General features: G+C 38.7%; 1 protein-coding gene across 2 annotated transcripts; it reads right to left on the minus strand.

The window, feature by feature from the left end:
* Window positions 1–1118: 1118 nt before the first annotated feature.
* On the minus strand, window positions 1119–24453 carry LOC134880697 (paired box protein Pax-6-like). Of its 2 annotated transcripts, none has more exons than XM_063907730.1 (11): window positions 24343–24453; window positions 18630–18683; window positions 12236–12366; window positions 10557–10772; window positions 9325–9487; window positions 6191–6343; window positions 5265–5347; window positions 4794–4944; window positions 4106–4215; window positions 2785–2923; window positions 1119–2078 (listed from the first exon to the last, which is right to left on the minus strand). In XM_063907730.1, the coding sequence occupies exons 1-11, from the start codon at window positions 24353–24355 to the stop codon at window positions 1996–1998; spliced, it is 1296 nt and encodes a 431-aa protein (XP_063763800.1). In that variant the 5' UTR covers window positions 24356–24453; the 3' UTR covers window positions 1119–1995. The 2 variants fall into 2 exon arrangements, with proteins under 2 accessions (XP_063763800.1, XP_063763807.1); XM_063907737.1 differs by lacking the exon at window positions 24343–24453 and adding an exon at window positions 17384–17407 and having other exon boundaries at window positions 18630–18668.
* Window positions 24454–24475: the final 22 nt, after the last annotated feature.

Below are 24475 nucleotides of genomic sequence, written 5' to 3' on the forward strand. Positions count from 1 at the left end.
GTCGTTGCTACTTGGATGATGGGTGAACAGGAACAGTGTTGTTACATCCCAATAACCATTTGTTTTATCTGTATCCAGTGAAGGGGTCATACAAATGCTTTCCTTATTTATGCTTCCATTGATTGTTTTCAATGTAAAGAAGGCACACTCAAACGGAGAACGAAGCCTTTGCGGCGTTCCAGCGCTCCCAAGCAGCTATTATTCGGAGAGCAAATGTGGGGGCCAGAGTAGAAAGTAGTTCAACTTTTTGAATGCAGCAGCATGCAACGCTTGTCATGTGACAGGGAACAAACAATCACTGATGTCTTTACTTCTGTTTATTTCGGTCCACAGCACATATGGAGGAGACGTTGTTTATATTAATGTGGGTCTATTATTTAGCTGACTTTAAGATCCATTCAGCGTTTCAACTATTTGCGTAATATCCTCTTCCGTCTCTGCTGTCCCATGGATAATATTTTAATGCATCTTTATAAAAAATGCCTAGAAGAAAATACTTAGCAATGTTAGACTTAACCTGCCTCAATGCCACTGAGAAGTTGGCAGAAGAGTGCCTGCTAGTATCTGTTTTCTGCATACTCTGAACCCTGCTCTATCCTCTGCAGGTTCAGGAGGAACTACAGTTGCTCCTAAAACACGGGTAACAGTTTACACCCTTGACAGTTCTCATTTGTAATGCCAAGGTACCCCTTGCTAGCTAGCCAGCAAGTTACCCCAATCTAGCTAGCTAGCAAACCAGCTAGCTAATGGGAGTTATTGTAGCTTGCTGTAGATACTTAGCTTGGCACACACTTAAGCTCCCTAGCCTGCAGGTAGTCAGTACTGCTTTGTAGTACTAGCACCACTTATTGTATACTGAATAATTTTTGTAGCCCCCTTCTGATGAAAGCATATTTATGTCACTCCAAAAACCTGCTTTAAATGATCCATGTAGAGCTGATCTTCTGTATCACATTAAAATAAAGAGGATTAAAGAGATTCACCACAATCCTCCAAAACAGCTTCAATGCTTCTTATCATAGATTCACCAGGGATGGTTCAACAAAACAAAAATCATTCTATTAAATACCTAAAACAATACACAGTATATATACAATAACATAGAATCTAACAAGGAGTATAATTGAAATAACTTTATTATGGAAACCTTCCCAGATCACTGGAGAAGACAAATACTTTACACTTTAAAATTAGAAACAGATTTACATCCCAGACACAGTCTTATGTTCACTTTTTATAAACTAGCATTGAGGCCTCCAGTTTTTCAATAGTTTGGTAACTGTTGAATTTCTGGACAAACAAACTTTGGAATTGAAACAAACTGATAGTTTTGCCCTTAAACCTTTGTCAGTTCGTCAGTCCATGCTAGTTCGCAAATCACATCCAGGTCAAGTTTTTACAATACCAAACACATATCACCAGAATCCGCATTCTGAAATTCTATACACATTCCTTGCCGGAGCTTTTGGAATCAGCTGATGAAACAAATTCACAGCAGACAGTTCATTCAAGTTTCATTAAGGTGTTCCCTTTAGGTTTCAGTCAATGTCTTTTTTGCTACACACACATCAACGTGATATACATCAGGAACTGAGAGTAGAGGTAATATGTCTTTGCAAAGAGTGTCAACATGGACACTCAGCAGTTTATTCCTATCTGGAGTTTAATGTTGCCAAAGGATGGGCCACCTTCCTGAGCTTCCAGAGAACAGCTCGGGACAGAGCTTTCCATTCTTGGCTTCAATGGCAGAACTTTCAAAGACCTTTCATCCTCTTGTACTGGTTTGTGGTGATATTGAAATCCTTCAGTCGGAAGACCACTCAACCTTCTGTCCTGCTCGTCTCCAGAATTGTTGCACAAACACTAATCAGAGTAATTCCTGCGGTGCAGTTTCTTTTAGTCAAAGACTGGTGCATTCACATTCAGGCTATAAAATAGGAATAGGGACTGCTTTGATGTCCCATACAGTCCTGTTGCTGTCAGAAAATGACATCACTACAGGCGTGGCCAGTACTGTGACATGTCCACTTCATTTCCTGGAACTTGCACTGGAACTGAGACACCGGGGGAAATCAGACCTGGTGAGAGGGGAGCAAAGAGGTCATTAGAGTTGACAGACATACCACAACAAAGTCTAAAGATGAGTTTTTCCTGAGGCATTCGAACTAGAACAAACGTGCAGATGGTTGGAAAGACCAAAGAAGGTCTGTATATCTTATTTTATCTTAGTATGTTTCAGTTCTTGTCTGACAAGCCCTCCCCGGACCTTTCTTTCTTCAATAATGAAAATGATACAACTAAGCATTCTGCAAACCAACATAACTCTATTTTAAATACTAGTGGAAATTCCAAAAACACCAAAAATGTCTAAAAACTGTTGGTGTTATTTGTAGAGAATAACAGATATTTCCATTTGCTGCACTAAATGATATCTTGTGCTGTTAAATGAATTGTTGTTAAGTTGCTCAATTGGGTTGGCCTTGTTTTGTTATTAATGTGCATTTGGTGACATGTTGATGTTAAGAGTATAAGGATTGGTGTTACATTACATGAATCTCAGAAACGAGAAGAGATGATTTATGCCAGATTTAATTGCTAATTTCCATCTGCAGTCTAGCGGATGAACCTTTAATGTTCTCAATGCTTCCCCCGAATGCTGCATTTACGTTCTAACAATTATATTATACCACTTGCAAAGACACTGAGATATCCCCTGATCAGAGGTATTATTACTAAAGGAGGGGAGGGTTCAAGAGAATTAACCGTAGTCAGTTTTCTTCCTACCTGTTGACGATGCGGAGGACGTCATTGACTGGCTGTTGATGTGTGGCTGCATGTGTGGCGGAGTATATGTCTCATAACTTCTTCCATTTACAGTGGGGCTGGTGGGCAGCATGCAGGAATAAGAGCTCTGGCTGGATGCCTGGAAACATAAAATAATAATACACATTAAAAAACTGACTCGAGAAGTTCGAGAAGTTAAACAACGTATATTAATGCTTTGTTTCGCCACAAGGTTCAGCTCCCAGTATAATGTGTCCTTATTCATGATGGAGGTCTGAGATGCTTCCAGAATCCATCATTAAATATTGTCTGGATCCATCAAGTGAGTGTTCAGACCAATAAACAACAACCTTTTAAACATGCATGGGGGGGGGGGGAGACTTTGGTATGAGCCAAGGTATACAAATGAGTACATGAAATACAATCCAAGGAGATATAAGTGAACTCTGCAGCTGTTTTGTCCATTATGACATTTCCGAGGGAATCAACCTTGTGCAACATTCAGGAAGGGATCTATCAGAAATGTGTGTTTGTGTGTATTTGATTAACTAATGCGACACTGTGTCACATAACAAAAGTTCATCGAGCCTCAACTTCTTTGCTAAACATATCTGTGTTTCTTTTGCCAGAGGCTCTGCTTTCAGTGAAATTTTGAAATGGAGGTTTTTGAAGTTGTCAAGAAATATTGTGAAAGGCGTACACTTATTATATCCCCGGACATTGGGTCGGCAGAAAGAATTGTCACATTGTAACGACAGAAGCATAAAAGCCTGCATAAACTGACCCATATCTCAAAATGAAAACATCCCACCCATTTGGATTGGGGGACCCTGACACATCTCCTCTGCTGCTATAAGGTAAGATTGCTGCCAGACTCACACGGGCCACATTTCACATACAGACACTAGAATCCTACAAGATCCCCAAGACGGATGTAGTTTGTTTTCTGCCTTCAAAGAGCAGTCAGTTGAACCCTTTCCCCTCAAGCTATAATAAGTAAGACATGGCCAATCCAAGTGGATCCAGGCTTGGTGGTAAACTTGTATAGACTCAATAGGTTCTGATAGGTCAATGTTTAGATCCGATTAACAGCTAGAAACTAACTCAACTCAACTAACTCAATTAACTCAGACCCCCCAACGCCAAAAAGACCATGAAAAGCCAAGTTCATGCAAGACAAACATTCAAACATTAAGCAACTGTGTCAACACATCGACTGTTCACATGTATATCAGCATAACCCTTACCCCAGCTGAAGCCAGGTGTGGCGTTGCAGTGATTGGTTAGCTGTGTGTTGTGCTGTTTAGTAGAAGTATCTTACTTGCATAGGCAGACTGGCCGCCATACTGAAGCTGGGCATGGTGGGTAGGCCGTAGCTGTTGGACAGAACTGAATCCGACCTTCCCAACATGGATCCTGACGAGAAGGACACTAGAGAGGTGGAGAAATGAACAGAACAATGAGATTTGTATGGTATCACAGGCGATGTAAGCTTACATACAAACTGTAATAATGTCTTTATGACATTGGTGGATGCATTAGAGATAATTGGTCATTGTTTGTAAGTCACAAAAAAACGGAGTACATTCTTAAAAAGCGAGAATACACTAAACTTATTTTTGTAAATACAATACAAACTGTAGAAAGAATATCTTCAGTTCATAAATACCTTATATTATTAGCTAAAATATGGCGAAACACACAGCTATCATTTGTAGCACTCACAGTGAGCCAGCATTGGCAGCTGCAACAGATGTATTTCAGCTATCATAAAGAGCTATCCATGTTTTGTATTTAGCCATAATTTGCTTGAATTTCGTGTGTCTGTTAGGACAGATGATGCATAAATGATGCTGTGGGAGTGGTCTGAGAAGTTTCTGTAGATACTTTTTTAACTGTTCCCTGCTCCTGAGGATGTAATCAAACAATATGTTTTCTGTGAAAATGGCCTGTTGAAACATGCTTTTTAGTGTAGAAGAGTATGCACTTGTATAGTTGTATTACAGTACCTGGTGTAGTAGGTTGTGGCATAGGCTGGTAAACACTGGTGTTGAAGCTGCTGCTGATGGGGATATGGTTGGAGGAGCTGGACACCTGTCGACGTTGATTCCTCAGTTTTTCCTCTCTTCTCCACTTCGCTCGCCTATTGGAAAACCAAACCTGCAGATGCCATGACAGAGAAGATGTTAAAGGAGGGCTTCACATAAAAAAAACCCCCATCAATTTCTACACTAGTTTAATTCATGCTATTTAGGGTTAGGGTTTTATACTTTAAATATGCATTATTACAACACACACACACACACACACACACACACACACACACACACACACACACACACACACACACACACACACACACACACACACACACACACACACACACACACACACACACACACACACAAATGTATTAACACAAACACTCCCATACTCACTTGTACTGTAAGCCTAAACTAATAATGGTAAATAAAGCCTACCTGTATTCTGGCCTCTGGAAGGTCTATTTTGTTGGCAAGCCGTTCTCGGGCAAACACATCTGGATAGTGAGTCCTTTCAAACTCTGCAAGAACATCACATTGAGTCATTACAGGATAGTATGCAATTTCTAATTAATGGACATCAGAACAGTTAATTCAAAGATGGTATTACAGTGATGCAATGCTTTCCAACATCCCCAATTATGAAGTGGTCAAGGAGCTTTGCTATGGCCTTTAAACACTGCATCACTGAAGCCCTTCTCACAGTCAGTGATTCCATTAATATTCTGTCTGGACAACTGCACAACTTGCATCCTATAAAAACAACAACAAACACCTCAAACTAAAACCTAATTTGTATTCCCTGTGGCCACACATTCTGGAAATCATATAATATTCCTCCCATCACTATTTACTGCCAGACCTTGTAATATATGCATTTAAACTGTATTCTTTATGTGCCTTCCATGGAAAGATTACTTGATTAAAAGGATCTAATAGTAACAAATTATTAACACCAATGGGTATACAGTATGTGCATTTTGCTTTATGCAGATCACTAATGCCTGTGTCTGTTTCAGGACATCTACAGAGAGTCAAGTCCATCCATGGATTTAAGAGAAATTGGCCAAAAATGCATGTTTTGAATGAGGGATAAGCGATGCAGTTTGTATAACCTGTTTCATTTTACATCTAAATTACAGTTGAAACAGTTTGAACAGTGTTAGTGATGTCATCATATGGACATCCCTATAATTGTCTGATGGGAACATTGAGAATCTGCCAGGCCTCAGTTTGGTCAAAGGGGAGTTCTTCCTCACTTCAGATACATACTGTACAGTAAAACACGTATACATATACATGTTTGTGACTGTATCATGTTTAATGTGTGTAGCTGTCCGATGTTCTGATAAACTACCAGTTACCTTTCTCCAGCGCCTCTATCTGCTCCTGTGTGAAAGACGTTCTGTTCCTCTGTAACTTCCTCTTCAGCTGGAGCCTCATCTGAGTCTCCTCTGAGTCGTCACCATTGGAACTTCCAGATATGGTGTTCTCCCCCCCCTCTGGCTGCGGACACTCTGCACACAGGAAGTAAGGTACACGTTGTAGTTGGGTTTAAAGATGTTTTGACGTCCAAAGTAACACGAACAAGAAACTGAGTTAAAATGTAAAAAACATTAAAATACAGTTTAAGAATCATGCATTGAAAATGTAGTAAGTTCAGAAAATATTTATAATAGGTTTTTTAAGAAAATGTACTAAAGGGTCAAATTTAGTTTGAAGTTTGTTCTACATTAATCTATATGAGGAACTTTAATCTATAAATAAATAAGTTATTCATTTACCCACTAAACTGCAATTAAAAGAAGCTACAAAATATATATAAACGCATTTTAAACTGACTTATTTATTTGCATAGCATTATATTTTTATCAAGTGTTTTTCTGCCAGTCTGCAAAAGAGGCTAATGTATAGTTTGACTGATTCAAAAAATGCTAAATTATATTGCTTTGAATAATTTATAAAAACTACTATAAGTGCAAGAAATACAAGCCCTCCATGCAGGGGAAAGAGTGGCAAGTTATATCAACTAAGTCAGTGGTGCAGTACTTCACTGAAACACAGGCCTTGATCAGAGCGGCAGTATACAGTATGTTATATTCCCAATCATGTGCGGTAAAGTGAAGGCACAGGGCCCTTCAGAGAGGAGATCTCCAACATGTGATCCCTGAGCAGACGAGCGCTCCTGTCCCTCCCTGTGGAACTCATGTTATTTGTGGTGCTAGCCTAATTATTCATTATCCCCAGCAGACAGAGACTGCAAAACAGAATGAAGCCATTGCTCAGTGTCACAGTCAGTCAGGCAGAAAGAGACACAAATGAGAGCAGACGCCCCTTCTCCCTCCCCTGCTCTCTCTCTCACACACACACACACACACACACACACACACACACACACACACACACACACACACACACACACACACACACACACACACACACACACACACACACACACACACACACACACACACATGCTGCAGACTGATGTGGAGGCAGCAGCCGTGGTAGTATAGCCTGACTTTGTTTCTCTGTTGTAATCCCAGGGTGCTGGAGGAGGAGCAGCAGCATATGAGCCTGTCCTCCACACAGCAAATGGGGCCTCCGCCACACACACTGGAGGAAAGGGAGAGCTGCTCATGTCAACTCAACACAATGTGTCCTCTGTCCCGTATAATGGGAATTTTGAATCAATTTGCAAGCGGGCAATTTACTGCGGCTGCTGCATTCTTTTTATGAAGAAATAATTAAAAGCATGGCTCAATGGGATGAATGTGACCTGAGATCAAGTCAACAAAAAAGATCTTTGAATGTTAATACCAGAACCCGGTTTTCTAACAACAGAAATATTTAAAAATTGTAATATAAGAGTTATTAAACTTCTGGGTACTCAGAAAATGAACTATTCAATCACAAATCTAAATTAAAATCTCAAAGTTGTATTCTTTGGTTTCTCAATTATGCCCTTCCAATGTAAAGTCTATGATACAAGCAGGAACAATTAGGAAGTGATACATGAAGTGGAAAACACGGAAATAATATAATTACATGACATACAAACAAAAATATGTTGCTCTTAAAATAAAAAAACATCATTTAGAATTTCTATTGGGGAAACTGAACTTCAACTAACTAAATGAGCGACATATTCAGTCAGAACGTTTGTCTTATCCCATTTTTAATTGAAATGAGTTCCGTTCTAGTTCTGCGCAGAGTCTAGATTAGTTTCCTAATTGGTCCAACCTGCGAACCAGTTTGCTTTTCCACTGACCAGAGCCTGAGAGGAGCCGAGTCCTGTTATCATTGTTTGTGACACAGTGTGAAAATCCTTCACAATTACAACAATGGCAGCCTAAATTGGCTCTCTGATCATGCTATTAAAAGCTAGATTGATAATCTTCATAATACTCTTTGTTTGGCAGCATGGCGCTTTTAAATAAATGATTTGTATAATGTAAAGTTTCTCTCATATTATATGGATGATGTTAACCTAGCCACAGGAGCCAGTCTAAATAATCAATAACAAAATTAAAAAGAATTATTCACCACAATGATAGCAAACCAAACCCCCAGGAAGTGCTCTGGACTTTGAGAAAATATTCATAGTGGCCAAACGGCGGTACTACAACTTCCGTATCAGTCCGTGACGTCACCCGGCCCAGAAATACTTTTTCCCATTGAATTACTTTGGGGAAGGTACGTCTGTAAATCAGTGGATACATTTTTAAAAAACCAAATAAACTACCCAGTATTAAAAACATTAGGTACTTAAAGTTGTAAAATGCGCTAAAAGCTGATATTTTCTCTCCATTCATTCTACTGAGCCGAGAGCGGGGGATCAAGGGCGGGGCTTAAGGCAAAACTCAACTGCGCATGCTCTATTCCTCGACAGCCAGGCAAGATGGGTAATTTGTGATGTTTTGCTCTCGAGAATTTCAGGCCCTTTTGTCTTCATGAGTCAATGAGCAGCTCTTAGGAATGAACAAGGCCCCGCCTCCAACACTGCATCCAGTTCTGATTATACATCCATGTAGCAAACAGGTTGTAGTTAAAAGTATGAAGTAACCAGAAACCTTAGCCCAAATTGCTTGGTATGGAAGTGTTGGTCGCTTTGGATGAAAGCCTCAGCTGAATGACATGTAATGAAAGATGTATGATGTGTGATCGCATTCGACGACTTTTCGATCTTGGCGCTTCTGCAACTGTCTGCTCTCGCCATTAACTGTTTTTGCTCCACCCCAGCATCTGACATGTTGCTCTCTTTTCTCAGTTCTGGCTGAGCAAATAGGTGCTCGAGCTAAACCATTTTTTAGGGCGAGAGTTGGGGCAGCTGCAGTGGAAACATAAGAAACTGGTTTGCAATTTATGACTGGCTCTGAACTGGGCCTTGAAACCTCTCAATGGTAAAAGGGTAACGGTTTCTGGTGGCAGTGAGTGTAGTTACAATACTGTAGTAGTTTTGGTAGTAGTAGATGCAGTAGGTGACTTAGGGTCTTACCAGGAGTAGTGAGTGTAGTCCCAGCGTACCACCCGGAACGTCCTCCCCAGGTGGTTTGTCCGTTGAGCATCTTGAGTTTGTCAAACATCCCCTCAGCTCCCACTGTGCCCAGCTGAGGCTTATCACTGACCAGGTTCCTCAGCACTCGATTTATTGATGAAACCTGGGGATGAAAACCACTTTGTTATTACATGATAACAACAATTGTAAAGCGTTGTTGGGCAGAGACTAAAGAACCTAACCCAGGCACGATTGATCCTTAAAAGACAATAACATAAGATATACTTTATTGATCCCAAATTTGGACATTTTTTCATTAGAGCAGCATGTAAAACAAGGTGTTGCAAATAATTACAAAATTAAAAAGAGTAGGAAATGAACAATTATGAAATATAAACATCTCAAAATGGAACATTTAAAGGAACTAAAAAGGTAGAAAATGTACAAGTTGACAGTGAAGATAACATCTGTAAACTATCGGACAAATACAACACTATTGAAGAGCCGAATGACAGCTAACACAATATAAAGCAGGATGTTATTTACATTAAGTGTGCAAGAAAACGGCAGCTTCCTGAGAGCACAAATGAGAAAATCCTCTTAACTGGCTAATATACAGTCACAAACATAATCCATAAAACTGTACACATCTTTAATACAGTTTTTGTTTGTTTCACGGGAAGATTTACTAAGCTAATCCAGCTAGCATTGTCTCTTACTTTCCTGCTTTGCAGTTGTACATATATAAAGATTAACGAAATCTCATTATTGATTTGTTAAAGCATCCAAGAGACATTATAAATCAGCGAATAACATTTGTACTTTTGTAGCAACCATCAGTATTTGTCTATTTTTGCCTTTTTTTAATTGATTTTTTAAAAGTATGCCTACATATCCATTCATTGGTGCATGGATATGACAAATGCAAAATGTGTTTTGCACTAGAAAAGGACAAACGTTTCAGGAATCCCCTCTGCTTTATTTAGATTTTAGTGTATTGCAGTTTGTTTTGACTCTTGCAATTGAATTACGTTTCTTATAGAGATTACATCTGCTTGATCCAGCTGTGCCTCCTATGCCCTACTAATTCACCTCTAGGCCAGCTGCCACAGAGTACAGAAACAAATACATCAGATATTACAATATGTACAAGGTTCTAGTCCAGACTTCTCTCACTTCCTTGCACAACGCTCGCAGTCACATGACTTGGCAGAGGAACAGAAGGGTCTTACGCTGGGTATGTTGTCGTTGGTGCAGACTCCCTCTGCCAGCAGTCGGTCTCTGATCTCCCAGGCAAAGATGGACGGACACTCTCTCTTGTAGTGAGCGATCTTCCCCACCACTTCCTGAGTGGCCACCCTGGGTTTGCTCCCTCCTATGGCTCGAGGACGGATGGAACCTGTCTCGTAATATCTGCCCAGGATTTTACTCACGCAGCCGTTAGACACCTGCACACAAACACAACACAAAACACACTAGTTATTTACTGGGGTAAGAAAAAAGTTTCAGATTGGTAAGTGATCTAAGGCACAATCAATGGGTAAAGTGGACCTCCACTGATTTCTCAGTGTGTTTACAGGTGCTGGGGAAAGATGTGGAAAACAAGATGTACTTTTAAAGCTGTTAATTTCTCCAGAGAGAGCGGTGCACATCTGATGAAAAGCCTCAAGTGATTTGTGTCAGCATTGGTTGAGGGCTTTGAAAATAACTCTGGGGGTGTAAAGTTAGGATTAAGTGAGCTCTGTCACACGCTGCTGCAGGCCAGAGGCTCGAGGGCTGCATTAGCCACTACTAGCATAACACATTGTAGGTCATGTGCTTGCATTGTGGGTAATAGGTGCCACATTTTAAATACAGAGTGTGGAATAAAAGACAAAATATGAAGTCAATATCAATAATATCAAAAGCCAGATTTTTGGTCAACCCAATCATCCATCCCGACTGACTCACTACAAGGCATGCTGGCTTTATTTCAAAATCCTACCACTTCCTTCTTTCACTTTCTTTGACATGATTCACACAAACGCGAAAGCTTGTAAGTTATTTAGCAAATTACTTCTACTCACATTCTCATTTAACTTTGCTTTTTGATATATGGCTGGCTCAGGCTTACCTTGAACCGGCCCCTTGCTGCTATAGGCTTACACTGTTGGGACTGTCATCTTTAACCTCTCTCCTCCTACTTCTCTTTCTCAGGGCACTCCTATTCCTATGTCCTATAAATACATATTACTAACTCAGCATCCAGGTCATCTCCCTTCAGAGTTGTTGTGTCTCTCTCTAATAAAGGTAACATCTTGATCACGCGTCGGCCCTGTTGCTGTGGACCTGCCTGACTTTTCAAGTTATTCTTTTTTTATTTCACCTGGAGGATTTTTAAAATCCTCCTTGACCCATTTCTTGTTATATGTACTATCACAGTGTCAATTTTTACATTTGGATTGTTATTTTCTAATCTTTTGAATCCATACACAATTAAATGTATTGCATGTATGTCCATCCTGGGAGAGGGATCCTCCTCTGTTGCTCTCCCTGATGATTCTAAAATGTTCCATTCTTAATTTTGAGGTCTCTTTGGCAGTATTTCCTTGTACGATGCACAGGTCTAGGGACAGAAGGAGCTGTATTATAAACTAGCTCCCTGAGACAAATGTGTACATAGTGATATTAAGCTATATAAATAAATATTATAAATGTATTGAATCCTTTTAGGAGGACAGTGTTGATGTAGAGCTACATACAAAGTGCACCTGGATGCTGAAACTAACATCTAACCCTTTGTAAAAAAAAATAATTGTGAACTGTGATCCGTATTTTTTAATGCTGATTTTCTGCAACTATTCTACCATTCCTGTAGTCCTGTTGTAATATCTGATACTACTGTTAGTACCACTAATAAAGATGAAATTACCTGCAGTATTCTGGATATGTCACAGGGTCGAGCTCCACTGTGTGCCAGCTCCACTATCTTCTGCCTGGTAGTATCAGGTAAAGGCCTTCCATTCACAAACACACCGCCCAGCTGGTTTACTCCACTGTGACCTACACACACACACATGCACACACACAAAAAGAAAGTAAAGTTTAGTTTACCCTGCAGTGACTTAAAAAAAATGAAGTGGAAATGAACTCTAAGTACATGAACTGACACATACAAGAGAACAACAGCGAGGAGCACAAGTTGGAGGTTGGAAGAAAGGTGTCGTTTTTTATAGAAGATCTTTGTCTTTACAGTACATTCTAGATTTAACCATTTCATACATACCATTGTTGGTTATTACAATGTGAAGTGATGCGATTCGCCCACACGCTTTGAAGGACCTAACCATGCCATTATGACGCATGTGAACTGTTATTGCTTCTGCTTTTATACTAGAGAAGAAAAGGGAATGTGACCTGAGAGACAAAATTGTGGGCTTAAAATTCCCAGGACTGATAAATCTCATATCAATTTAAATCATTTCTCAGAGCATACTGTCATCTACATGTTTCAAATCGATAGGTATTGACAAGCAATCTGTTGAATTTAAGCACTGCATGAAAATTCCAGCTCTCGAAGGGAGGGAGACAAACACTCCTGAAACTGATGGCGTTTTTTTTTTGGTGGGGCTTAAATGCTCCACGTGTTGCAGGTCTGACATGCCTGTGAGCAGGCCTGAGTGTGTGCTGTGACACTGTGCAGGTTAAGTAGGGATTTACACTGAATCAATTGTCTATTGTCTGTTAATGGCTCTGTGGGGGAAAGCATATTGCAGATTTATAAACCTCTCAACAGGACATTAATAAATCATACAATCTGCCAACACGGGCACACAAACACTTACCCAAACACACACACGCACGCACGCACGCACGCACGCACGCACGCACGCACGCACGCACGCACACACACACACACACACACACACACACACACACACACACACACACACACACACACACCCCCAAACACACACACACACACACACACACACACACACACACACACACACACACACACACACACACACACACACACACAGTGTATGCAGTAAAGGGGTTTCACTGTATAGACGCTCGGTGCAGACCGCAGATACAAATAAGCGCAATGCATTAATGTTTTTACCCCAAGGAACATCATTAGTGATCAGTCAACTTTGTTACGTCTGGACATGGGTTTTAGTTTTAGTGCTCCCAGAAATGAAGTCCTGTGCAATTATTCCTGAAGCGTGTTTCTTTTTGACAGTGTCCTTGCAAGAAAATTGACAGAACCCATTGATTGTTCCAATACGTAAATATGATATGTGTTTATATTAGCCTGACAGGTAATTTATGACCAATCTTTGAAGCAATTGGGCCCTACTTTCTTTGGATGATTGTCAACAAAGCAAGTCATTTGAACATATGAGACAGCTGCTAAGTCAATTATTACAAAGATCTACAGACAGTCAGCTATACAAGCTGAACCCCCTGTGTAGTGAATTACTTTTAGCTAACAAACAAAGACGTAAAAAAACACCAGTAATGGAATCTAACAAAGAACATATATACACTAATTTATATCGTACCTTAGTACTAGTTGAGGTACTTGTATCTGAGAATTTTATTTTATGCTAATGTGCTTTTTTATTCCACTATATTTATATTTAGTAACTTTACGAATGAAGATTATAAGCTAATACAAAATATAAATCCACTTAAAATCCACACTAAAAATTGGCATATACTTATAGGTTAAAATATCCAGCAGCAGAATATAAAGTCGTTAGAATTATTTTAAAATTAGCTTAATTAGCACATAAATCAATCAATATTCCTATTCCAGGAATGTAATATATATTATTTTGAACTGGACCATTAACTATTATTTTTACTTTAGATATTTTAGTATATATTGGTGCCTTATTTACAGTAAGTACGATTTTCAATGCAGGAGAGTATTTTTACAATGGTATACTGCCACCTATACTTGAGTATTACACCTGAGTACTTCTACCTCTTTAAAAACACTAAATGAAATTATAAAAATGGTCTCGGCTCGTGTAGAAACTGCAGTTGTCTTTGAGACGGAGGACTATTTCTGCCTCTAGCTCTCCCTCGCGCCGCCTCGCTTCATGTTGCGTTCAGGGGTCGTTTGCTCTGCTGTAGAAATGTTAATCACAGCGTCATTTCCCAGAGGAACACACTGGGGCTTTCCTCTGCTGACACACAATTAATAGACAGACATATGGAGGCAATTTGGCAGTGGTCCCTCTGTGACACAAGCACAAGCACTCACACACACACACACACACACACACACACACACACACACACACACACACACACACACACACACACACACACACACACACACACACACACACACACACACACACACACACACACACATAGAGCAGGCGGGCCCCTGGGACCAGCTCAGCAGCTTTCACTTTAAATCAGCTCATTCACTCTGAACCTGACTTCAATTAACTCCCACTTTAAAGCATGTACTGTTATTCTCAAAGACTTCTTCAAATTAAGCGTTAAAATACGATGTTTGTCCTCCTACACCATGCGATGTGATCTCGTTTCTGGTCTCACATCACTTGTGTTTGCCTGTCTCGGTTTTGTTTGTCTATTTGGTTTGGCATAAAACAAATTTGGTTAGGTTTAGGAAATAGTGGTTTGATAATATTTAAACTCCATTAATTTAGTGAAGTCATTGTTACAATAATAAACACCCAGTAAGTGTTCGGAAATGATTGTGGACATAGTAAAACCTACATTTCAAAAGGAAAAAAACACTCCCATGTTAGGGTGAGGGTTCCCAAGTCTGATGTTATTTTGACAAATCCATCCACCCTGACCTCCATGTTCCCAGATGTTGTTGCTGCGCTCCCATCATGATAACTGTACTATGTTAACTGACTGGAGTTAACCATATGAGGCATTTGTATGCTTCTGCAAAGGCAGTCCTGAACATTACCCTGACTCTGACTGTTCAAGTGTTGACTGTTTGTCACCAGACTTTTCTATTATTTGGGGCTACAGATTAGGTACGCATGTGTGTTTTGGCCCGACAAAGTCAGTGGCACTTTTCGTTTGTACATGATCAATTCGGCAAATGTATTTGAGCATGGCATTGGCAAAGGGCCGCTGCTTTAACTGCATTTCAATGTTTTTGCTGGATGAAGACTTACATAGATGCTGAGAAAAAGGTTTAATGGACTCTTGATATACTAGCATCACAAAGAGGATGAAATGAGGAGCAACAAGAATGTATAGCAAGGTATAGCAGAATCTGACCAGAGTGTTTTTCCCTGGTGTTTCTGACGCAGAGACCCTCTCTAACTGTTGACTCTAATCCATACTAAAACCCATCAAAACAGCAAACGTTTCTTCTTACTGACCAAATGTAACATTCAAATTGGATTCATCATCTTTTACTAATTCTGTCCAAGCATCTACTAAAATTCGGCAGAAACGTAATCCAACAAAGATCAAGCATTGTTGTATTTTCATCCAGTTATTCAGCCCTCTTCTCAGTAGACAACTCTGTGTTTCGTCAATCAATGGACAAAGAGGAAAACCATGACATTCTCTTCACAAACATAGCACAGGGCTTTGTGGTTTCTTTCTAACATAGCTTCTTTTTACCAAAACAGAAATATCAGTCAGGCTATGGCGGGAGAAAATAAAATCCCCACACTCCGGAGAGTTGTGGGATTAAGAAGAAAGGCTCAAGCAGGTCTCTGGGTCAGACAAGCTTTATTGGAGGTATACGCTCTCCGCCTTTCTTGTTATGTCATGTGATAGCTACTTCCGGGCTGCTTGGTAGTGGATATTTTTAGGATAACAAACTTCACGAAGTCTCTGTGTGTTTAAATTGTTCTAAGATGAATAAAAACCATTGCCAAATTAGGTCATGTTCGAGGATTGGTTGTGTTTGTTTTTCTATCAGCTGAATAACAGAAATACTAATGTGGATGAAATTGTGGAGCGGATCCAAATAAAAACTTGGATACACATGCAAGACAGATCCTTATTGTGATGTCGGAATAATAACACAAATGTGTTTGGACTTGAAAAATTCATAAAAACTGTATCAATGTTTTGTTTCAACACTGAAATGCAACACATCAATCAAAGTCAATCAAGTAAAGTTCATTTATAAAACCCAATATCACACATTTTACATTTGTCTCAGTGGACTTTAAAGTTTGTACATAATATGAATACGACACCCTCTCTCCTTGGACCTTCGAATTGGACTAGGAAAAACTTCCTAAGAAACCCCAGAGTTATGCGGGAAAAATGGAAGAAACCTTGGGAAGAGCAACCGAGGAGAGATCCCTCTCCCAGGAAGGACCGACGTGCAATGGATGTCGTGTTAAAATCAAAGAGATAATACATTTCGTCTAAAATGCTGGAAAATGCATGTGTCTAACTAAGAAGACGATGGATCCAGGTGGAATACATCTCCATTGCTCATGAACATGCAGAAGTCAGAAAAACTTCAGCCAAATTCATGAAATTGCACCTGAATGCACCATTTGCAGTTGCAACATCTTTGCTCACTGAGTGCATGTATAAACACATTTTTACCTACAGCAACACCCTGGCACACACACACACACACACACACACACACACACACACACACACACACACACACACACACACACACACACACACACACACACACACACACACACGTCAATGAGAGTGAGTTGAGACGCGGAACAGAAAGTCATAGACTGCAGACTGAACACGTGTCGGTTCAGATCAATTACTAATGTAACCTGAACTTCACTCACTAATAATCTTAGCAGATGAATATTGGTGTTCACCTTCACTCACTCCTCAACGACCTCCAGCTGCTCCATTTCCACAATTTGGAATTAGAATTGATTAAAGTGGAGGTGATGTGATAATAGCACACAGCCAGCCAAACAGAAACCTGCTAAATGTTATGTCAAGCAGCAGCATCCATCAATGCGAAGGGCAAGAAGCAATGCATTGTGGGATTGAAAGCGGTCGGAGGAGTGATGCAGCACGAAGAAACAAGCAGACACACAGAGAGAAGAAATCCACACACCTTCACTGCAGACAGCATGGACCTCTTGTCCCGCAGTAAGAAAGAAGAGATCAGGTGGAGTTCATTGTCAAAAGAGAGATGGTACAGCCCAAAATTCTGACTTCACTATTCCAAATGTACAATAATATTCAAGGGTCCAATCAGATCTTATTTAACAAACACTCACACATGACTAAAAAGTGTGTTATTGATGGAAGATCTGCAACAGTAAATCACAAATTGGGTTTTATATTCTTGTGGTTTGCCAATCATTTCTATCAACAATAATAACAATGTATTCAAACATGCAAACATCATTGCAACAAAGTTTGGGGTAAAAAACATCTCCCTGTGTTTCATGCACTTGCTCATTTACACATTCAGCATTATCTCTTGTTAAGGTGTATAAACAACACGCCTATTTTAAGGATGTTTGTCTGCTCATTTTAGCTTTTTGCATGTCATTTACCGTCACATTCTTATTCCTAATTTCATATGTATACATATAAATGTTAGGGCTGTGAAATCCAACAAAAATGCTCAGTGAGGTTGAGGATGAGATCATGGTTTTAAATGCTTTTGAGCTAAATTAGGTGTATTTTTTTTTTCCGGAAATTAAATTATGGACCTGTGTTAAGTGGTGAACGTAAATAAGTGATGGTTATGTTTGGGTTTAGACAGGACAGAAACAGCCGTCTTCTGTGTTGGTCCCAACATGCACTTTCTTGCTCTTCATACTATGTCACCTGTCTTGACCTAATATTTACGATACAGAAAAAAACATGCGAAAAGCTAAAACTGTGTTAAAACATGAAAATTACTTTCAAATTGTTGAGATACCATGCTGGCAAATACAGTGCAACATTATCATTTATTCTGAGTTCAGTTTTGGGCAAAGACGGTGTATTTCAGTCAACTATTCTCTATCTTTCAGATCACTATAAACCTCTGTGAGGCTACAGGTTCTCTGTAGGTACATCGCTACATGTGTCCCTTTGGGATTGCCACATTCTCTTTTGATTCCTTTTTGTCATATACGGATTATAGCTACTTTAAGACCCAAGATAGAACACTAGAGTTGCATAATTTTAACAGATCTTTGAGCACCAAAAATAAAACGGAGTAAAAACAGCAACCAGAATTTAATTGTGCTATGTAACTGTTGATGCATTTGTTTTTAAAACGATGTGTGATGCAATCATTAAGCACACTTATAACTATGGATACAGTACTATAGAAACAACAAATACTTTATGATGTAACTCACTGTTTTGCATCATGGAGGCCACACCGGTCTCCCAGCTGGTTTGACTTCTGAAATCTGTAAAGAAAAAAATAGATACTGTTATCATGTGCAGAGTCATTTAGGAAACAAACAGGTCATTGTGGTTTCATCTTGTCTTATCAACTTTATTGAGCAAGAGAAAACATTTTTTTTAGAACCATATCAAATGTTTAGGTGAAATAAAAAACCTTGGCACTGTCTCGACAGAGTGACTGAATGCCAAGCCATGTCGTGATTCGTTTAACATATTTCTGAGTCCATAAGGTTTTACACTCGAGTCAGGCATCTTCAGCTTCTACACCATCAAAGATGTATTTTTGTGGACTTTCTACACTACACTCAATAGCATAAATACAAAATAAATAAAAAGCCTCCCACACTCATAATTAAATGAACCAATGTGTGGATCAGCCACTTTGTTTGTTCTCATGGATGACCGTATGTTCTGCAAATAATAGTATTTGTGGATTGCCAAATCTGTAAAACCCTTGTCTTTTGATTCATTATTTTTCAATTCACCTTTTAAATGTTCTTAATTGCATGTTAAAGACTGTTAAGAAAATATGTATCTTTTTTAATATAAGCCCTTATGTCCCCTTCACTTGACAAACAAAACAAAGAAAGTGACGCCCTTTGTAAATATACAAAAGCAAATGTATTAGAAAATATCAGATTTTTGTAAAGGATCTCGTAGCACCTTGCTGACTTATTTTAAATAGTGATCTAAAAGACATTATGGGATTAGGGGAACAACTGTTGCACACTATAAGAACATTAGGGGGTTTATGACAAAAGATATAAACTACAGCAAATAGGAGTGAAATGGCTTTATTGAGAGTAAACTTTAGGCCCAAAAGAAAAAAACACATCCAAGGTTTTACCAATTATAATTTGTTGGTTGAAAGTCAGAAACAGAAGCAGTTTTCTTCCTTTAGGTGTGACGACGTACATCAGCAGGAGATTATGGATGTTCCAACACAGCCACACTGACTGACGTCAAAAATGCTCCTTTTCCATCCATGCAGATTCTCTCAGTTGTTCATGAAACCTTAGAGATCATAGAGACTGAATTTCACTTCATAATGTGCTTTAAAAAATAAGCTCATCGCTGTTAAGGCCAAGTAAGAATTCCAGGCAGTGTTACAGGGCCTACTTTATAAAGATGGAATGAATCATCTATACAAAAATCACACACACTTTATAAACCTGGGCCCTTAAACTAAAACAGGATTCCAAATATGGACTTCTCATTTAGACCAAAGCAACCGAAACCGGTTATGTTTCCCGTATGTTTGTTGATGGTTTAAACCTTTACGTTGTAAAATGAATTAATTAATAACAACAAACACTCCTGGAAATCAGTTAGAATGGCCTGAGATAACGATGAAGAAAATAAAAAAAGAACATCCTGTATTTAGTTCTGTCTGTGTTTTTGATATTAAAAGCTATTTTTCAAATGTTTAAGTATTATTCATATTGTTAAATATAACTTATATCACACATTTATACAAAATGCAGAATGACTTTGTGCAATGTCTAAAGATGTTTATTGTTACTGATAATAAAGTTACTTTGTAGTTTTTGCTTTTTAAGAAATGGTATGGTTACAAGGCATACTTAACAAAATGGGATGGGTTAAAAGGATTGAGTATATTAAAGAAAAGCATAAGAAATAACCCACGAATCATAAAAACAAAAGAAGAAAACAATATCATGTATCTGTTTTTTGTTAACTTTATCTTACAAGTTATAATAAACTCCATTATCCCTAAAAAAAAGTGTCAGGATAATGGCCTTCCAGAGTGACCAGTTTATCTACGTGTTGTCATCAATGCATGTAGAAAGTACAAGCACGTGACATTCATTATTCTTCATCTCAATACTCAAACCAAAGCCTTTCTATCCTGCCTTAAAAAACACGGACCAATAAAGGCTTCAAAGCGCTCTGAAGCTCTTGTCATTAACAACCTGCATAATGAACACACACACGCACGCACGCACGCACGCACGCACGCACACACACACACACACACACACACACACACACACACACACACACACACACACACACACACACACACACACACACACACACACACACCTTGTCCCTGCTCCCTCTCGGCTCTCCCTGCCTGTGAAAGGAGACAAAGGGCCGGGGACGGAGCCGCGGCTCTGCTCGGTAAATACCCGGCATGCTTTGTGTGTCTGCGGGATTTTGGTGTGGTTGCCTCGTTAGTTGCGGCTCGTTAAAAAAGCTGCCACACAAAACCCCGGCGGGGAGCCCAATTTGACCAGTACAAGTGACATAAAGGAGTTCTGTTGAACACACTGATGACAAAATAAAAGTTTCATTCAGCCGCCGGCAGCCGCTGATATCAGACTCACTGCAGAGACTGCAGTTAGCACACTGCACTTTATAGCATCAAGCTAATAGCAATAATAACAATGTTTTTACATGTTTATCAATAACAAGACATGGGCCATTTCGCGTTAAGGCTGCATTTGCTGCTTGAAATGTTAGTCTGGTGTTCTAAGTCGTATCTTCTTTGCGTCCTAGTTTTTAAAAAAGTATACAAAGTAATGTATACTTTATAGAGTAACACATTTATACCGGGCATTCAGTCAACACGGCAATATTAACAACAAACAAAATACAACTTTATAAAACACATTTTGTTCTTCTTGTCTGACATTATGAAACATTATGAGCCGTTCAAAAGAAGTAGCGTGCTTCCATCCTTAACGTTAACATGTGGCATTTAAAGGTATATAAGTTATACAAGTTATAGAAATACATTTAAATAACGTTTTGTTGAATCCCATTATTATGTTATCAATGCATTTATTCATTGATTATTTTTCTTCTGTTAACTTTTGGACAACATCATCAATAGTTTAGCTAATTTCCTAATTGTAAATGTATTTAGTGTCTTCTGAGTAGTATTTCTCTTATAGTTTTGTCTTAGTTATACATTCGGTTTAGTTTTTCTATTCTAAATGTATGTTTCTTACTGGTGTAGTTATTTTATATTTCCTCTTGACATTGATTTTAACACCAATAAAAACTCCTTTTAAGTGAAGAGTTATTCTGCTCTGACTGTGTATTAATAAATAAAAGGAACATGTGTATATTATATTATTTTTAGTATTATCTGTATACTAATATTTTTAGTATTATCTGTATACTTATATCTTCAGTATTATCTGTATAGGCCTACTAATATCTTTAGTGTTTAGAGTTTGTGCTGCCAGTGAGCTCACCTAAAAGTTTGTGCAATTGAAAAAAAGGCGAAAACAGTGCATAAGCTTCAGAATAACTTCAAATAAACGAGCAGAATTTGACCTAAATGTAATCAAATTCAATCTGTAAATGCTGCTTATTCTCTTTAGTCTGTTTCTTTCTACAGCCTCTGCAAGATTAGGCATCAGGTTGCATTCTTGAGATCTCTTAACATATAAGCAAAGCAGCTGAACACTTTTCGAGGATGAAAGAAGCCTGTTTAGAGGATAAGGATATTTTTGACGCTGCTGGTGACATAACATGAGACAATATAGCAGCCAACAAATGAAACATATTTATTAACGTTTTTCATTTAGAGACAGTGAGGGAAAATAAATGTTGCCGAGAAGTACATTATTTCATTGAGCCAATCTGACACTTCTAACAAAATCGCATTTATTTTTAAAGAAAAACACAGGAAACACTTCTGCTTTCTGTATCATAACATACAGAAATGCGTGTTGGTAATGTTGGATGTTCAAAAATAAATCGTGGCTCAGGTGCGCGCGGCAGACAGAGGCTTCTCGTGCCTCTGTCAGAACATATGGAGCATCTCTCTGACACACAGAAATGTTCCAGATTCACATAAGGGATGAATTCACTTCCGACCTGATTAATCATGCAGTTAATTGGATTCAATTTAATTAAGACGTTCATTAACAGCGGACTTAATTAGATCATCAATTAAGACGCACTTTATCGTCTTGTAGTTAGGGATTTTAAAAAGCCCCTGCTCCAAACAGCACGTATTGTTTTACAATTAGAGCAGACGCTTTTTCATATTCAGACCCAGATATCTTATGATGAAGGGCTTTTGAATTTACTCTCAAAAGATTAGCAGTAGCTAGTAGCTATATTTAAATGTTTTTTTTTTTTATGGCTGAGATCGCTTGGGCCTTTCCAGCACTCACTTATTTTTATTCTGGGCCTCCACGAAGAATAACTCAAATAAAAAAGTGCAAGGCCTTTGCTTTATAACTTCATATTTTTGATGGTGGAATAAAACTGATAGGCTAAATGACTTGCTCTTGCGTTTGATGTTAATAGACGATATACATATTATACAAAAATGTATTTTTAGAAGACAATATTAATGATATGGAAGTCTTCACAAGCTACAAATGATTACTTTAAATAGAGAGTTGTGGTTTGTTTTATTATAAGTGTAAAATTAAGCTTTCTCCTCACAAGCAACATTAAAGATGACCTATTTCGATGTTTTTAAAAGATTCCCAAGCATATCGTTAGTTCTCTAACACAAAAGAGTTAGAGAACCTGATTGTGTGTACATTTTTTAGGTTTCAGGCTGCACCTATCGAACGTGGTTTTGCAGCAATATGTTATTCATGTAACTGATCTCAAGAGGCGTGACATAAACGTCAGATTAAATGACGAAACTGCTCAGTTAGACATGTATAAAATAAGGTAAAACACAGCTACATAGTTTTGATATTAACGGAATGAAATGAATCATTTTTAAACTCTAAATGCTCAAAATCTTTTCCGGTCTCAGAGAATAATGAAGCGGAATGAACTCGTTTTCTTTGAGAAATTAGGAGAAAATGATGTTGTTTTTCTCCATAAACGAAGACTATAAAGAGCTTTGCTCCCCACCTATTTTAAAACACGCTTCCTCCGCTGTGTAACTTTGGGTTCGGGGGATTCTCAGATAATAATTTCTGCTCTTACCCTGGTGTTATAATCCACGAGAGAATATGTTCAGAGTTTATGATTGATCCTCATCACTCACTATTGCACGAGCGGCGGCATCACCACGCGGCACGAGCGCAGCTCTGGAGTTGTTGTTTTTTTACATTTGTTTGTTGCTTTGTTTTGTTTGTCTACCTAAAGTTCTTTCTGTTCAACGCTGAACGAGAAGACACAAACAGTTTCTGAGGTCTGTCCGGAACACTTTTTCTGTCAGAATCATTTTTTGTGTCTGGCTGTCAATGTGTTATACAAAATACTTTGTTATTCATTTATGTTTCCGATCTAAAATACATCTAACGGGTTTATCTTGTTTCATTTATTGTAACAGATGTTCCACGGAACATTTCTGGCGCCGGGGAGTGATAAGAAAACTTTCGTTCCTCCTCATTACTTCCTCGGTCCCTTACACTATGTTTTGTGTCATTATTTGGTGCTTTTCCCCCATTCTCCTTTTATACAAGATGATCAGTTGCTGTTATTTTCATCTCTTAACTGCATTTTTGTCTTATTTTTCTCCATCTTTCTCGGTATGTTCTTACTCCAAACATTGCTGTCTTTGCTTCAATTCATCCATCTTCATGTTGTCCTTATCTGCTAAATACACTTTTAAACTCCGGACTGATGGAGAGAAAAGGTGAAATGAGAGGGAGGGAGAGAGTGAGGGAGAGAGGGAGGGAGAGAGAGAAAAAGAAAGAGCGAGCTTACCTTTCTGTGGCATGCTGCAGAGAAGTAGAGTTTTTGCTTCGTTTAGTTTTCCAACAGCTCCTTTCTTCTATTCTTTCCTCCAATTAGTTTCTCCTTGACTGAGGAGACAAGTGCAGAGAGAGACAGAGCTGCT

Source organism: Eleginops maclovinus, chromosome 2, assembly GCF_036324505.1.
Source record: "Eleginops maclovinus isolate JMC-PN-2008 ecotype Puerto Natales chromosome 2, JC_Emac_rtc_rv5, whole genome shotgun sequence".
NCBI lineage: Eukaryota > Metazoa > Chordata > Actinopteri > Perciformes > Eleginopidae > Eleginops > Eleginops maclovinus.

Coding starts and splice junctions, on each gene's coding strand:
- LOC134880697 (XM_063907730.1), bottom strand. Junction 12,367..18,629: donor GGCCTCCATGATGCAAAACA/GTGAGTTACATC, acceptor GTGTGTGTGTAG/GTCACAGTGGAGTAAACCAG. Junction 6,344..9,324: donor GACTACACTCACTACTCCTG/GTAAGACCCTAA, acceptor TCCTGTGTGCAG/AGTGTCCGCAGCCAGAGGGG.